General features: G+C 41.2%; 1 protein-coding gene across 4 annotated transcripts in view; it reads left to right on the top strand.

Moving 5' to 3' along the window:
- The window catches only part of nup37 (nucleoporin 37), a 36,811-nt gene extending 21,431 nt beyond the window's left edge, over nucleotides 1–15,380 (top strand). Inside the window, exons 1-10 of one of the 4 annotated variants that reach the window (XM_028570486.1) lie at nucleotides 19–38; nucleotides 1,336–1,533; nucleotides 1,618–1,739; nucleotides 7,518–7,590; nucleotides 7,830–7,924; nucleotides 12,820–12,910; nucleotides 13,696–13,877; nucleotides 13,978–14,028; nucleotides 14,994–15,087; nucleotides 15,178–15,380. In XM_028570486.1, the coding sequence (XP_028426287.1) occupies nucleotides 1,378–1,533; nucleotides 1,618–1,739; nucleotides 7,518–7,590; nucleotides 7,830–7,924; nucleotides 12,820–12,910; nucleotides 13,696–13,877; nucleotides 13,978–14,028; nucleotides 14,994–15,087; nucleotides 15,178–15,291 (978 nt within the window). In that variant the 5' untranslated portion in view covers nucleotides 19–38; nucleotides 1,336–1,377 and the 3' untranslated portion in view covers nucleotides 15,292–15,380. Of the gene's footprint in view, nucleotides 1–18; nucleotides 39–76; nucleotides 301–357; nucleotides 690–1,335; nucleotides 1,534–1,617; nucleotides 1,740–7,517; nucleotides 7,591–7,829; nucleotides 7,925–12,819; nucleotides 12,911–13,695; nucleotides 13,878–13,977; nucleotides 14,029–14,993; nucleotides 15,088–15,177 lie in introns of those variants that run through there. The other 3 variants (XM_028570482.1, XM_028570484.1, XM_028570483.1) reach the window with 3 other exon arrangements.
- Nucleotides 15,381–17,356: the final 1,976 nt, after the last annotated feature.

Raw genomic sequence — 17,356 nt, 5'->3', positions numbered from 1 at the left:
GGTTTTAGTAGAAAACAATGGGAGAGCTAGACTAAAAAGTATTTCTCTACTGCATTACTTTTTCATTGTTTCGTGGCATAATACTAGAAAGTGTTGTTTAGCACACGTTTTACTTCATAGCGCAACAATGTTCCAATATTATGCGACGTGGTTTAGATGTATAGATTAAATTTACGTTGCGCGAAATCACCCTTGACATTTGTACTCAAATGGTACATTCCATGTCGTACCCGGAAACAGCTTGAAAACATTTCAAACGCGCGTACCATTTGATTCAAAGAAATTCTTGAAAATAAAGTGGTAAAGTATATCACTCAGTACTTGATTCTGAATCGGAATAGACTCTCTTAACCAAGAGCTAATTATTACCTTATTAGTCGGAGCGTTAAAGTATAAAAATAGGCAATGTAAACCTTTGTTTGTCTAATTGCTAGCTAGCGGTGCACTTCTATATAGCAGTCATGTTTTAGCTAGCTCTTTTCCCGGTGACACGTTAACGTTGCCGTTAATGTGTAACGTTAGTAACATGAACACTGGACTTGTGGATTTAAAATTATCTCATATAAGATAATGTACACAATATATATAGCATACTTGTACCAAAATAACCTAGATTCGACCTGTTCTCCCAGGTTTATTGTGGGAATATCGGTCCAACCTCTGACTTGCCCACAGCTAGCTAAGTTTGGGTAATATCCAATTTTCAGTTAAACATATCTCAAATAAAGCTCTGCTTCGTGTGTTTGGTGTTTGCCGATTTGAAGGGTGATCGATATAGTTTAGTAAAAATACCCACATGCCATACTAGCAGCTGTGTATGCCTCTGTGATTACTGGAATAAACAATACAAGTAGATATTTTGAAGGAGGTTTGGTCTACCGTTATCTACAAGCATCCAAGCATACCTTATGAGGGTGTCTGATTTAACTGTGCTCTTCAGAGGTATATGAACTATTTGATCTATGTCAGCTGAAGTTATAGATTTAATTTGTTTATGCCGTTGAACTGAACATGATAAGTTAGCATAATATTCCACATCTCTATTCCACTATAAATTATGTTCTCACAAAACAGTACTTGAGGTCCTGCTCAAGCTTGGAGTGAGGGGATATAGATACAAAATCTCTATCATTAATATCCAAATCTATATTGTAATGATATATAGCAATATAGTATAATCTATATCATCTTACAATATATATTGTCAGCCTACCTTAGCTCAGGTCAATGGCAAATTTTGTTCAGTATACTAAGGTGATTTATTAAGCAGATGTACGTCTTTTAACAGTGACAAAGTAACGGTACCTTGTCCTCTTTTATTCTGATGTATTACAGTTGAAGCTCTGATCAGAAGCCAGCTTTACCAGGACACCCAGCATGCAGGAGGACTCTAGCCGTAGTCCCAGTTACACTGTGGCATGCGAGGACTATGTTCATGTGGTTGAATTTAGTCCTTTCAGCTCTGGTACCCCTGCTTCTCTTCTGGCCTACGGTGGAAACCAGTATGTGGTAGTGGGCACCTGCCTATTCCAGGTGAGAGATGCAGCTTCACACAACCCGGTTTACTTACAGTAATGCCCAGTTTATTGTTTTCTAAATGCACACTTGTTCCCACAGGAGGAGGATATGGAGATTGAGGGGGTTGAATTCAATGTTCTTCGAGCTTTTCATCATGAATTGCGGGTCGATGCTCTCGCCTGGAGCCCAGAGTCCCGGCTGGACAGGATACCCACAATCAGGTATTGCTACTTTGTTTCCAGCACCTTGTTGTGGTGATGTTGCATGGTGCAGGACAGTACGATGGTAGTGTCTGTCTTGAATAGATTGTGGAAGTCCTTGCTTCATAAATAGTTTCAGCGTCAAACTTGCAATATATGCACATGAAACTTTTGCACTTTAAAAGATGCAAATTAGTGGCAAAACATGTCACTGCTTGTTAATAGAAAATACATACTGCCAAATGTTGCTCATGACTAATCTTAAACACAGTTTAGTCCAGTGGTTCTCAACATTTTTTGGTCCAGCCCTCTATTTATTATCCAGTTCCCTTACCCCCCACCTTGACGTATTTTGAAATAAGCATTTTTGTAAAAATTTCACGTACCCCCTGCATTACTCCAAAGTACCCTTAGGGGTACATGTACCCCAATTTGAGAAACACTGGTTTAAAGTGTTAAGTGGTATTGTTGTGAATCTTTGGTGTAAACTTGCCTTAAAACAAACGCCCAAAATATTGCTTCCAGCGCCCCCCGGTCATCCTCTCAAAGCTCCCTGGGGGGCTGTACCACCCCCGTTGAGAAACACAGGTTTAGTCCATGGTAATGACCACAGTCATACTCAAGTAGAAGAAGACAAAACAAACAGACAAAATAAAGAATGGTTGTTAAAAAAAAAAAACATGTCAAGTTTCTTCAAAGTTAAAAGCTGCTGAAGTTACTTTGTTTTTTATATTCAGCCTTATAAACTGGTTTTCATGGAACTATCACAAATTCTTAAAGTATAATTGTGGTGTTTAGCATGTTTTTTTAAACTTACTACAAATAACTTGGCCGTGTACAATGACATACTCTCTAAGGTATAATTTTTACCTTAAGGTCACAACAAAGTGCCTTTTTACTCACTCAGCCTGAGTGCCCCTCTAGTTAGCTCAGGAGCTGCCTTATAGTGCCATTCGTGCAAAACTGCTGGTTGGAAGTGTCCTATTCATAGTTTTCACGTGACATCACAGCACTATGGGACACTGAAACTGACCACCCATGCAACCAACGACTGCAGTCAAGCTAACCATATCTCCCATCTCCATGGTCAAACCTGCTCATTTCATTTAAATAATTTTCCAGACAATTGCTTCTTGAGTGGCGTTACTATGTCTGCTCTGCACGCTGAGACTTCGCTCTGCTCTGCTGATCACTGGATTCTCCACAAGACACATTGCTATGTAGCTAAACAAGTAGCACATGAATGTAGCTGGGATTTAGCTGTTTTTAAAGGTTCTGTAAGTGATGTCACTCGTTTTTTAGGCTACACATTTTTTTGCCGCATCTGTATGTGCCAAAAAACATCAAACATCTCCTCACTATCTGCTAGCTGCCTGTCCCCTGAACACACTGTAAAAAGTGTGGTCTCTGTAGACAGCCCAGGCTCCACAAACGGCAACAAAAACAAACTGGCCAACCTGCACCATCAAACATAACAAACAGTCTTCCAGCGTTCCAGCAAATAACCGACAAGAAGGATTTGGGGGTGGGGTTGGTGCGCGTAAGCACGGAAGGGAGGGAGAGGGGACGGGATGAGGAGGAGGGAGGGGCGAGCTAGCCTCGCTATGTTTGAAAATACTTTGAACGTCAACGAGAAGTGCCATCACCCAACATCGCTTAGAGCAGTGGTTCCCAACCTGGGGTCCGGGCACCCCCAGGGGGGGCGGCAAAGATCACAGGGGGGGCGCAAGTCTTTATCTGGTTTGAGGTTGAGGTAAAAAAAAAATATTGTTAAACAAATTATGATAATGTATGTATATAAATTATGTATTCAAAAGTCTGTATGAAAAACAATATATTTTGTTGTATCCTGGTTTTTTCCAGGTTTTTTCTGCCGCCACGGCATCACTATTTTATGAATGAAACATGGCGGAGAAACGTAAAAGTCCTGCTAACTCCTCTGTATCAAAAAAGAAAGTAAGGCTCTATCTCTAGAGTTACCTCAACTTTGGTTTCGGGGCTCAGCTTTTCTTAGACATAAGTAGGGGGGGCCAAGGAAAAAAGGTTGGGAACCACTGGCTTAGAGCACCTTTTAAAGTGAAAGTAGACAACTTTTCAACTTGCTAACTCTTACCACGGCTCATTTTTAGAAAGGCCACAACAAGAAAATGTGTTCTTTTGTTAAGATTATCAAACAGACAATAGATTATAGATGTTTGTTTCTGGCTGTCAGTGTTAGCTAGGGTACTAGCGAGCCTTCATTTTTCCAGGATCGTGTCCTTGGCAGACAGAATTGCATAGTGAAATGCAATCTATCTAGTAGGGCTGTGCTCGATTAAAGAAATTCTTAGTCGACTAACACTCATTCAGTTGTATCGACTAATTGATTAGTGGATTTAATCGACAGGTCTGTAGATCTGAGTTTCTCCACAAAGAGTCATGCAAAAGCACCATTTTAATTCTTGTGTTTACCGGAGATGTGCTCGTACGTTTCTTGGAAATAAGTCATTCAGCATGAAAAAAGCATAAAACGTGACTAATCGACTAAAGAAATCTAAGTTGACTAAGACCAAAACGACCGATTAGTCGACCAATCGACTAAGAGGGAGCAGCCCTACTATCTAGATATAATCTATCTATCCTTTTTTAATCCTTTCTTTCAGCATTTTGTGTTACCACACAGCACCTATTGAACCTTGACAAAAATAGAGGCGACAGAAATATACATTTCAAATAAATTGGCAGATGCTTTTATCCAATGCAACTTTCATTCTTCCCCTTACAAATGCATCAGTTGGGGATTCAGTGTCTTGCTCAAGAACACTGTGAACAACAGGAGCTGGGGATCAAACCACCAACTCTACATTCAACGGACATGCCTCTCTACCAGCTAAGCCGTCCATATTTTATGTGAAGAGGTGCTGCATTAGCGGAGTCAATCAGTTTAAGTTATGACTTTATTAGCACAATTGGCTGTTTTAAATATAAGATGGTGTTTATTGTGGGACATCTACAGCTCTAGCGCCTCTTGTTATGTAAGGGGTCATCAGACTACTGTAATAGGATAAGGAGGTGTCAAGGTGTCATACTTCACTCCCACATCAGAAACCTGACATCTGTGTCTTTAAACACAACAGTATAAATATTCACAAACACTCGTCTATTGACTAGAACAAGAGGCAGTTGTGAAGAAAGCACAGTAGACACGCTGAGTGAAAAAAAGTCATCGCTGCCTCACTGTCACGCTGCAGCTGCCAGGATGTGAGCCAAGTTATTTCAGGTGGCCTTGGACAAGAGGGAAGTAGCCCAACTGTAGATTGTTAGAAAGCAAGAGTTTCCTCCTAATTGGAGTGGTGGATGGGAAGGTTCCACGATCCCCCCGGAGGTGTTTAAGCTTTCTGTAATTGAAAAGGAAAGGCAGCGATAATTCCTGGCCTTCTGTGGTTTACTCCACGGGGCCCTCGAGCCAGCCCTGTGACGTGCGCACATGTTATTGCACTGATGACTACCCACTCAGGTTCCATCCCTCCCATCGATCTGCACGTAGCCGTGCCTTCCAGGAAAAGTATAACATTCTCACGGTCTTGCCTCAAGTGGGGGCCCAGAGAGAGTTAGAGAGAGGAGAGGAGGAGAGGGGGCTCGAGCTGCAGCGCTGCCACCATCCACCACAGCAACTTGTAATGGGAAGATGTGCAGAATAATTAATCCTACAAAGACTAGACAAGACCACACATAACAACTAACTTTAGTTAGAAAGAACTAACAGTTAGAACACATATCGAATTTCAGCATTTACTTTGCAATCTACAGTTGTGCGGTGTCACATATCATTCAATGCAATCTAATAATAAGACAAACTAGGCCCACCATTGTGCACTACAATTTACTGCTTGTTAGAGAATAAACAACTTGCTGTGGCATGGCTGATTGCAAAGACAAACAATCTACCCCATCTGACAAGTCACAGCCTTTATTTAATTACTGACCAATCACAATCCTTCTCAGAGCAGATTTGTTCAGCATACAATGGAAAAATCAAGCTTACAAGGAGTGAAAAAGAGCTGTTGTGGAAAGAAAATGTTACATCTGCTTGGAAGTATATATATATATTTTTTTAAAGAGGATGTGTGGAACAACAGTAACATCGCTGCACGTGACTAGTAGCTAGTAGCTGGATTAAACACGGTTACAATGCTGACAGCTAAAGCTAAACGGTGTCTGTATTTCACTGTAGAGGATTCCGACATCAGGATGTAACAGTCTGCAGCTGCCGGTGCATTCAATTAAACTGGTACCCTACAGCCTCGTGGTGCATTCAATGTTATTGTTAAATGCCCTTTTCCCATCTGGTGGTTGTTTTTGTCGTTCAACAGCTATTTACTGGTGAAATAAGTTATTGTTATAGTTATTACATTATTATTAAATCATTTAATTTTGACCATATGGCCTTAGCAATAAACAAGCCGTTCTTTAATGTCGCCAACTGTTGTTTAGTACCCTTCTTTTTTTGAACTTTCTTAAAAAGTATCGGTTCAGACACCGTTAAGGCACCGGTACCGTTTTAAAAGTACCACTTTAGCACCGGTATTGCAAAAAAAAAAAATACCCCAATATTGACTCTAGATTCAAATGTGTGACTAGATTCACACATTTTTCTTTTGTTTACAGTAAATAAATAATTAATAAACAAATACAAATCTTAAAATCAAGTTCATAAAGTCACTTTGCTCACATTTGATTTCCAGTCAAGATACACTGGTAATAATTACTTTCCATTGTTAATATGTACTTATAAACAGTTCTGAAATGCAAAATAATAGAATTTTAATCATGTGATAAAACATGCGATTAATCTTGAGAAATTCTGCGATTAATCGCAATTTTTTAAAAAGTAATCGTTTGACAGCCCTAGTTTTACACTTAATGATGATCCCTCTCCCCCAAAAAGATCTCCTGGTTGACTTTACTTTGTGGTGACATCACCTAGGAATTGATAAACCTAGGAATTGATAAACTCTTGTCTCTCATTTCTGTCTTGGACTAAAGCAACACCAACACTTTAATGTCAAAGCCATTTTCTTTATTGATCTCGTCTTGTGTTATTGTGTGCACTGTAGTGCTCAATTACAACAACAAAGCTGAAATTCACTTGTGTTTCTCTTTTAATAGTGACTTTTAGTGTATAACACGAGGAGATCAATAAAGAAAATGGCTTTGACATTAAAGTAAAAAGGGCCGGAAAGTGTTCCATACTTTACTCCAAAGTACAACACTAAGTTGTAGGGTTAGAAGGCCTGTCCTAATATAATCTAATCTACTGTAGCAGTAATACCCTGAAGCACGTTAAGGGTGTTTGTAGTGACATCATGCCAAATCCATCTGTGCCTGCGACTGAAAATGTGTAAACCGCTGTCTGTTTATTCTGGTGATATGTGTGTTTTTCTTGTCATAAGTGAGTTAGTGTAATTGTGTGAATAATTGCAGACACTGGTGTATACTACGACTGATTAGAGGGAAAGTCCACACAGGTTTTTGAACAGAGACCTGCGTAAATGGCGTGAGGAATCTTGTTTTTCTCTGTGTTTATCTTAGCTTGCAATTAGAATCTCCCTGGCAGCGTTTCCACTGATCACTGTCCAAGTTTCTACCGCACACACTGACACTCTCATCCAGAGGTGTCAGTCTAGGCGGCTGCAGGCATGCATGTAGGAAGAGATGTCGTCTGTCATTGGGTCCGTACAGTCTGACTCTGTTTTGATGTTCTCTCTCTGTTTATTTTTATATTCTCACCTTTCTTTTCCTCTTCCTTTCTCTTTGCAGATTTTGCACCGCTGGAGCTGACCGAAAGCTACGCCTGCTGACTTCTGATCTTCAGGATAGACATGAAGTCAAGGTAGTGCAGCATCTGGAGCACATTGGCCAGAATTGGGCTTGTCAGTTGGCATCAAACTCTTTCTACTTAGCACTGACATTTGGTACTTAGTAAAACAGGAAATGTAGCCGTGCACATAGAAAGCAGAGCTGCAGCTTGTCTAGTAAGCCCAGTTTTGCTAGAAACTGCTAATTTAACAGTTTATTGATCATGTGTTTCCTGTTTTTGTTTACATCTTGTTTTTCTATGCTGTTTCCTAGGTGATGGAGGGCCACACCAGCTACGTTAACCATTTGGTGTTTGAGCCCACAGAGGGAAAACAAATTGCTTCCGTCAGCGATGATCACACGTGCAGGTCCGAACCGTTTTATTTCCGTGTGTGTGCATTCCCAGCTTCTGATTTTCAGTTCTGTTCTCTGTTAATGGTGCATAACGTCCTGACTGTGTTTCCACAGTGAAACATGATGCTAAGCACAACATGCTCCGGTGCTCTCTGTGCGGCACAGAGCTGCTTTGTAGCTTTTCTAGCTAATTGGTTAAATATGGAAATCCAATTAGCTGCAGAACATTTTCCTTTCTAAGGAGGACCTATAACACGGTCCCCAAATTTTCCTTTTCAATTAATTCTAGAGGAGGGAAAATATGTGTCAGCGGCCAGGGTCACCTCAGGGACACCCCCCTGCCCCCCATTTTGTCAATTAGTGGTTGTTAAATGTTAGAAAATTGTGGAAAATGTGCTGCACAGTTTCCCAGAGTCCAATGTGACATCTTCAAATGGCTTCCTCTTTCTGACCAACACTCCAAAACCTCAACATGTTCAGTTTACAATGATGCAAAACAGAGAAAAGCAGCCAATCATCACATTCAAGAAGCTGGAACTAGAACAACATTTAAAGATAAATCAGTGTGGGCTGTCACAAAAAAAAAAAAAAAAGTCTTAATGAATGAAACAAAACTTGTTATTTGAACCGTTCTAACTTAGCCCGTGTCGCCTAATAGCCAGGTAGCCACATCAAGTGGTGACACTTTGACAGTCACCGACTTGATGATTGTCCTGTCCTGCACAGTGCCTTGTGCGGCCACATTAGCCTGTCTGAATCTCCTCCACTCCTGTTCACTCTCCTCTTCCTCTGCCTCCGCTGACCGGCCAGAGAAAACAGGAGTGCGCTCCATGTGCTGAAAGATTTAAATTCTGTCAAGTTGAGAAAATATGGGACACGGGAGGAAGACAGAGGCGGAACAAGGAATAGATCAAGTTAACAGGAGAGGACCTTCCAGTCAGCCCACACAAACTGAGGCTCAATATGAGAGGAGGAAACTAGTCCTGCAGAAAGGGAGGGAGGGGAGTGTTTGCCTGCATGTAAAGGCTCATGACCTATCCATCACTCTGTTAGGTTTGGCAGCAGTGCCTCTACTATAAGTTTGCTTAGCTTTGTCATCACTGTCCCCTGCAGTTGTGGGAACTCGGCTGTTGCCAACATGCAACCTGATGCTGCTGCATCTAGGTGGGGAGCCAAACTCCACTCCCTCAGGGGAGTTTACATTTGGTTCACGTAGTCTAAACAGCTCATGGTATCAGTATAGATGGAGCGGGGTGAGACTGTGGGGAAATGTGCCACCTAGAGATCACGAGGGCACACTGCAGGATGCTGAGGGGATTTGGGGTTGACTGAGTTCGCAGATGAACTCAGGACAACGGACACCTGCTGCTGCTGCTGCTGCTGCATTATGTATGTGGTGGTTTAAAGCATTTTGTCCTGTTCTCAGTGATAATCCGTTGGTTTTTCTCAACTCATTATGTTGTGTAAGGGCAACAAATTACAACAGTATCATATCTCATCCATGCTTTCAATCTTTCTCCCATCCAAACCTTTTTTGGGCTGACGTACCCCCACAGCTCAAGTACTTTGTCATGTTCTAAATGTGTTCTTATGCATAGATTATAAACTGGATGTTATTTAACACCATTAGTTATAAAGCTTTTTTCATACAATTTAATGGTCAAGGTTTAGGTAAATGTGGTGTTTAGACATGTATTATTCATTACTTTGAGCCAACTATTTGAATAATGTATCCATTACCTTTAGCTATTTCAAGAATTTTCATCAATTTAATATGTTTCAACTGTCACTTTAAGATAGTAATATCTATTTCAGCCCATAGCTATTACTTTTAGCTTGCTATTTCATTTCATGGGGTATGTACTGTGTAGTCTGAATAGCTTAGCTGGTAGCTTACTAGTTATAAGTAGTATTTTATAATCCTATTTTATGTGTTTATTTTCCTCCTTAAAGCTATAGTGCGTAGTTTCTGTCGCCCCCATGAGGAATTCTAAGTAATGACAACAACACCGTCGGCGCGTCCACATGATACAAGCCTTACGTGATTGCGCACGCCCGCCCACCTCTCCTCCACGCAGTCGCTAGTAGCCAAGGAGGACATGGAGGATTAAAAAAACATGATGGACTCCTCAGAAGAGGTAATTATCTTCACTCGAGTTTCTGCGCGGGAAAGTCACCGGACAACACAATCTTCTGAACATAGTCATACTGAGAAATACAGAGAGAGTTGTGTGGAGCTGATAGTCTTCGTTAGCTTTGTAGCAACTCATTTGACAACAGCATGAATGTAACGGACATTTATTAATATCAAAAATGTATGCACTAAAGCCTTAACATAAATATGTGGATATACTTTTTTAATCAATTTCAAGTTTAGCAACTCCACAATCTTTCCACATGCCATATCCCCCGGCCCCTATAGAAGTACCCCCCCCCCCCCCATGGTACAAGGTCTCTTGGTTGGGAATTACTGTTCTATCCCATTAGCCAAATTTGTTAATTTGTACTATTAATTGTAATTATAAGGGGATCCCTAAACTCGCCAGGTGTATGGGGAAAACAAGCCAACCCAATAAATATGTCAATTGGTTTCAGTAACTCTTTCAACAGTAAAAGTCTGGAATCTTTTTTTAAACCGATAATGATGGACATAAAATCAAATGTTGAGCGTGGATGTTAAAATGGATGCCGAAGCAAACATTGTGCACCTCAACCGGAGCAACCCTGTGATGGGATTATATTGTTTGAGTCTTCCAGTTCTCTCCCCCTCGAGAGAGTCACCTCCAATTATTTACTCTGCTCTCTACAATAAATCAGATCATGCAGCGCTAACAACGTTTCCCGTTTCCTCCACTTATGGGAAACATTGACCTACCGTAACGTTACAGCCTCGCTGTTTTCTCACTTAGAAAACATAATACAACTCTGTTGTACATGGAAGCAGAGTGTTAATGCTTGATGTAGTATTATGCAATTACTCAGTGTTTTATCAGAGGTGGTCACGCGTGTTTTCGTGTCTCATGTCTTTCACCTCGTTTGGCGGAGGTCATGTTTTTTTGGGGAGCCGGTGCTCTCCATTTGAAGGGCAGAGTGGTTGACCACAGTTTGGCTGTTGGTGGTGTAGCGTGCAATTGAGCTCTGCTTGGCTAGTGGTCTGAAAGAATAGGGTTTAGTCGTTGTTTTCCCGATGTGGTCTGGGGTTTTTGTCTTTTTTTTTTTTTTTTTTTTTTTTTTCTCTGCTCAGCCTCACTCATGCTCCACGGTGAAGGCTCTGGCTGAGTCTGCACATGGGCATAGGAAAGAAGCCCAGAGTTTCGACAGGGCTCTATCCTGCTGCAGGGGAGATGAGGCAGGAAAAGTTGAGTGTTTACTGAGGTCTTCATCTGAGACGGGGCATATCCTCTCCTTCACCGCACCACTGAGGACATCAATCTCTCCAACAACACACTTGACATTTAGATGGTCTTTGGAGGTACTTTTTGGGCTTTATTAGATGATGTCTTCTGCATGACCTCATCAGTCAGCGCCTTCCCATGCTTCACAAGCGTTTGTTTTATTTTCCCAGAAACACTTGCAGCCCCCCCACCACTACATCCCCTTCCCCACCACCTCTCGTTGTTCAGGGATCATTCAGATGTGGTTAACCATAGATCCAGGTCTCAGGACCCGCAGTTCTCTCCATCCAAGTGATTCATTACATCCGTGGTCTTTCTCAGCTGCTTTTGCTATTATAGGTCTTATTTAGCTTTAGAATCAACCGTTATTTAAATAAGATTGGTCATAATCCTCACACATTGTGGCGTTTGCTTGCAAAACCCTTCTGTTTCATTTTCACAAAGCAGGATGCTGTTCAACTTCCCTGCTCTGCTCTTCCTCAGCTGACATGCATCCTGCTGCCCTTTCTGTACTCTACAGAAAATGAATGGCAGCCGGCCGCCCACAGCGAAACATTTGCTGTAATGTGAGTGGAGCGTAACGCCGACTCAGGCGAGGGTGATGTCCCCCACACACCCCACCCCCTCCTGCCCTTACTATCATAGCTCAATGTAATGTGAGGCTGGCGTTTTCCCTGAAAGAGGAGTCCAGCATAAGTCTGTCTGTCTTCACAGCTCAGGGCTCAGATCTGAGAATAGAGCCCTCTTTTCCTGGAAAAACAAAGAACCCTGAACATCACTTGCGCACAACAAGCAGAAGTTAGATCAATTAGGAGCAAACATGAAGTTGGATGAAAACTTGTTGACTATTATTGCCCGCATTGTGTGCCATGAAAGCCTCATAGTCGTGTGTTTTGTATTGAGAACTTGAGCTTGAATTCTGTCAAAAAAGCATCAGAAGAAGAAACTACGAAATGCCTTTATTTTTTTTATTTTTTTAAGACTATTTTGGCATAAGGTAATGAGGAAAGTTGTGACCGTATATCTGTTAGGATCGAGGCTGTATATGTGTTACAATTAGGCCACCTGTGCAATGAACCATGTCATTTTGTTTTGGATCGAGCACCACAAAGACAAACCTTGGGAAAGTGAACTCTTTTCAGATATTATTCTCAGGGTTGCTCAAATGCCAATGCTATTTTTGGAAGGGCTCTAAAACCCCATCTTTTTTGTTAATTAAGAGGTAGTGGATTTTGTTTTGGATTTTAGGCCAAGAGTGGTTCACACATCAAGTCCAATCAATCCGTAACATTACTAATGAGAACTGATTAAAAATCCTGTGTTTGTTAACCCCTTCACAATAACCTTGCAAATAATTCTCACAACAATTTCAGTTTATAATAAAACTGGTACAAACACTTATAAAACTTGAATTTTGCAAGTTTGGAACCACTAAAAGCATACTAGGTTATACAATCACTTTGTCCCATCAGTTATATTTTAGTTTTAATGCTCATCTGAATTTATTCCTACAGGGTGTGGGACCTGGATGGAAATGAAAGCACTAATCTCAGACTTGGCTCTCCTGGCATCAGTGTGTGCTGGCACCCAGAGGAAGCCTTTAAGGTAGGAGGGGTTTGTTTTTAGATACATGCTTATACAGTATTCTGAGGTCAAACTCATGAATTAGTACACACTGAACTCCAATCACATAGTCAGGTATGAGGTCAGGTGAACTGCAGAATGTAACTTTAGGTGAGGTGTCTCAGTGTTTAAAGCCAAGTGGCCATTAGATGACCGGCCAGGTAATTTGGTTATCCTCCATTATGGGAGCCCGGCGTCAATGCACCTCATGTAGGAAGGTTGCCCTCCCATGCCCCTGACCTCATTCATTAGTCATGCTGTCCAACAAACCTGATCATTTGCACACACTCACAGTATCTCTACCATTGCGTGCTGGTACAAACTCTGTATGACCCTGACTGAGAACAAGCGGGTATTGAAAACAGATGGATGACTAATAAAATGGAACTTTATTCATCCCAAATAAATTGTTCTGCAGCAGTTGCAGTACAAATTAGGAAATAGTGCAAATATAAAATATCAATAATGGGATAAAAATAAAAATAAACCGATATCCAAAAGTCCACCAAATCCAAAATATACACAATGCCAAAAATATAAACAAGGATAACGGTAAGGTTGCTTCTTGTGGCAATGTCAAATCTCAGGTACAGGTATAATGACTTTATTCAAAATGTTCATTGATTATGAACATTATATTGCAAATTTTGTCCCGTAAATCAAAATGTTGTAATGATTGTAATCCAGAACAGAGCTGAAATGGATGCACCCATCATGGCAACATGAACTATAAATACCGGTTTAAAAGACCCATCTGTCCTCTCCAGTTAATGGTGGCAGAGAAGAAGGGAACAATTCGCTTCTATGACCTGGTGACCCAGCAGGCCATTCTGTCAGTGGACTGTGGTCAGTCACCACTCATGTCAGCGGATTGGTGCCTCACAAACACAATTAAAGTCGGTGCTGTGGCAGGCAACGACTGGCTCATCTGGGACATAACTCGCTCCAGGTAAGCAAGGGAGCATGGGTAATATTCTATTGATGGTGCGTGACTTATTGAATCGGGATGATGGCACACAATGGGCTGTCCTTGTTTTTATTCTTTGCAGTTACCCTCAGGAAAAAAGACCAGCCCACATAGATAAAGCAAGGTTATTCAGGTAAGAGAAATTCATTGATTGTTTTTTTTTTTTTTTTTTTTTTTGTAAGGCTTTTTGTTTTCATTTTTCAACAATTTACAACAAGAAACTTTTTTTTAACAGATTTTAACCTGGATTTTATGTCTCCATGCACCCAAAACTTGCTATTTCAAGAGCTCAAATAAATAGTTTGGATCTTTTATAGTGGGGTTGTATGAGGTACTTATCCAGTCAGTGTATTAGCTACAGTAGATGGCGGTCGGCATGCCCCCAGTTTGGAGAAGCAGGAAGAAGTACCGACACAGAAGCTAAGAAATGTGCTGCTAAACCTAAAAGAAGGACTACCTAAAAAAATGTATATCAGTTCAAGTGTATGCTATATTTAGAATTCTTTGACTGCTTTATATAGTGTACACTAAACTGATATTGATTTTTAGGTGGCTGAAATACCTTTTGCTGTGGGGATCTATCCACTGCAGTTCATTGCTTAGCCATCTACTGTAATACACAGACTAGGGATAAGTACCTCGTTCAACCCCAATTAAAAAGCTCCAAAAGGCCCTTTTAAGTTTTGCATGCAGATAAAACATTTTCACATGGATTTGAATTGATTGCTAGTTGTTTTTAATGTACAAAAATGCCAGCAAATTTCCAAATTTTAAAAGCTTGTGTGATGACATTTAAAGAAGGGAACAATTCACTTCTATGACCTGGTGACCCAGCAGGCCATTCTGTCAGTGGACTGTGGTCAGTCACCACTCATGTCAGCAGATTGGATTGGTGTAAATTTCCAAATTTTAAAAGTTTTGTGTGATGACATTTAAAGAAGGGAACAATTCGCTTCTATGACTTGGTGACCCAGCAGGCCATTCTGTCAATGGACTGTGGTCAGTCACCACTCAGTTGTTTTTAATGTACAAAAATGCCAGTAAATTTCCAAATTTTAAAAGTTTGTGTGATGACATTTAAAGATGAGTTTTTCTCAGGTGGTCTCGAGCCAACGAAAACCTCTTTGCCACCACTGGATGTCCAGGAAAGATCTGCAGTCAGTTACTCATCCACCATCTTGGCCACCCACAGGTGAGTGAGATGCTTTTCACAGTCCAGATAATTATGTGTAAAATGTTCTCTCGAGCTCCAGTCTCATATCACACACTGATGTCATTACAGCCAGTGATGATCGGATCGGCCACGGTAGGATCGGGCCTCAGCTGGCACCGGACGCTCCCGCTATGTGTGATTGGTGGTGACAGGAAACTTTGCTTCTGGATAACTGAAATGTAGACATCTGTACAGCACCTGTCATGGTGGATAACTGATCTTAGTGTTTCTATTCTAGTAAATGTCCAATAAAATAAATATTTTTCTGAGTATCTTCTGAGTTTTTATGGAATTTGATGGAAATTGGCTGCATGCTTGAGCTTTGTTCTTTTTCATTTCTGACTACCCCTTCAGGTCTGCTTCAGATAAACAGAAGCAGGAAGAACTACTCGTTTAGATTATTGCAATGCACTCTACACTGGCATTAGCAAATCTAATATGGCACGATTACAATTGGTTCAAAATGCAGCTGCTCGTCTTTTAACTGGAACTCGAAAATTTGATCATATCACACCTATCCTCCAATCTCTCCAGTGGCTTCCTGTGCATTTTCGCACAGATTTTAAAATTCTTTTATTTGTTTTTAAATGTCTGCATGATTTGGCCCCCAAGTATTTGTCCGATTTGATTGTACCCTATACCCCCTCTCGTTTGCTCCGGTCAGCGGACCAGGCACTACTGGTCATCCCTAAGACCAAACGTAAATCCAGGGGTGATCGTGCGTTTGCAGTGGCAGCTCCGAGACTCTGGAATGAACTGTCTCTTCCCGTTTTTAAATCTCGTCTTAAAACTCATTTATTTTCTTTGGCTTTTAACTCAGTTTGAGGGATGATTTTTGAGGCTGTTTTTCTTTTTAGAATTCTTTTGTATTGCTATTTTATTGTTCTATTGTGTCACTACTATATGTTATTGCTTATTTTAGATTGTGTTCAGCACTTTGGTCAACTATGTTGTTTTTAAAGTGCTTTATAAATAAAGGTGGATTGGAAACAGCGCGCTGGTTGTTGCTCTGCGGAGAGCTCATTTTTCTTTTTCTCTTAAGAGTAAGTTACATCAGCTGTCTGTTATGTCGTGCCAAGAAAGCTGTACTTCAAAGGAATGCATCGATGCGTCAGTGCCAGCTCTCCACTTCACCGGCCAACATGATCACCGTACTTCAGGTGTTCTCTCTCAGACTGTTTCTCAATTTCCTCATTATCAATGACAGACTCTGAATTATATCAATAATATATCTTGGTATGGGCTGAAGAAAACTGGAAGGTTAGGATGAGGGGAAAATATGAGGTCTGGACGTGCTCCAGCTGTTAGACAAACACTGCAGGGGACGCCGGGGTTGTACATGTAATCATAGTAAGAGGCCATTTCAGGTCATCTCCAACTCCATGGCATGCAAAGTGAGCGCTTCCTGAGGATGCACGGAGAGGAAGAGATGCGCATCACCTTACCTTGGCGAATAATTATCAATGCTCCAAAGACCAAACATGGGAGACAAGGGATCATTTGGCAGGAACTTGTAATGCCCTCTGGTAAAACAAGGACTCATTGTACTTACACAGGAATGCCATGTGTGAGAAACCACCATCTCCATTTTCATGGCAGTCATATGCCCGCTAAGCTACAGCGAGCACTCATTTAATTAACTTGATCATGAATCATTCTAGGTGACAGCTGATCACTTGTTTCCACAGATGTAATTAATCTTCAATGGTGCAACGTTGGATAAATCTGCATTCATACTCGGGTGTTTAACAGACCCATTTGTTGTACTTTTATTAATGTATATGCCAGCTGAAAAACTATGTTGTATTATACAGCGACGCCCTGCACGACAGAACGCAGCAAGAAGAGGCCGTGGAGACCTCCACTCTTTCAAACTCGTTCGCCAACCTCGTATATTTCTTGGACAGGACGCGTTAACCGCCATCCACAAAGGATAACATGCTACTGCTCTCCTGCTTCACGCTTTTGTTTGAACAAGTCCAATGTGGTCTCCACTCTACGTTTGCTGTGCTTCAGGTGCTAGTGGTGCTGTAGCAGCTGCATATAACACGGGAGATGTCAATGTCAGATGCAAGAAGCTGCCATTTTCATCCGTGCACACTGAACATTTTACAAGGAGTATGAAAGCTCCCTCAGAGGGCACTGGAATTGCTAACGGAGCCAACTTTATCTCAAACGTGAGTAATGAATCTCAGTGGCTTCACAAATCCCAGTGACTCAAGGACACCATCTGATGGCTGATGAGCAG

The sequence above is a fragment of the Perca flavescens genome, chromosome 23 (assembly GCF_004354835.1).
Source record: "Perca flavescens isolate YP-PL-M2 chromosome 23, PFLA_1.0, whole genome shotgun sequence".
NCBI classification, from domain to species: domain Eukaryota; kingdom Metazoa; phylum Chordata; class Actinopteri; order Perciformes; family Percidae; genus Perca; species Perca flavescens.
This window is presented reverse-complemented; position numbering and strand designations above follow the sequence as displayed.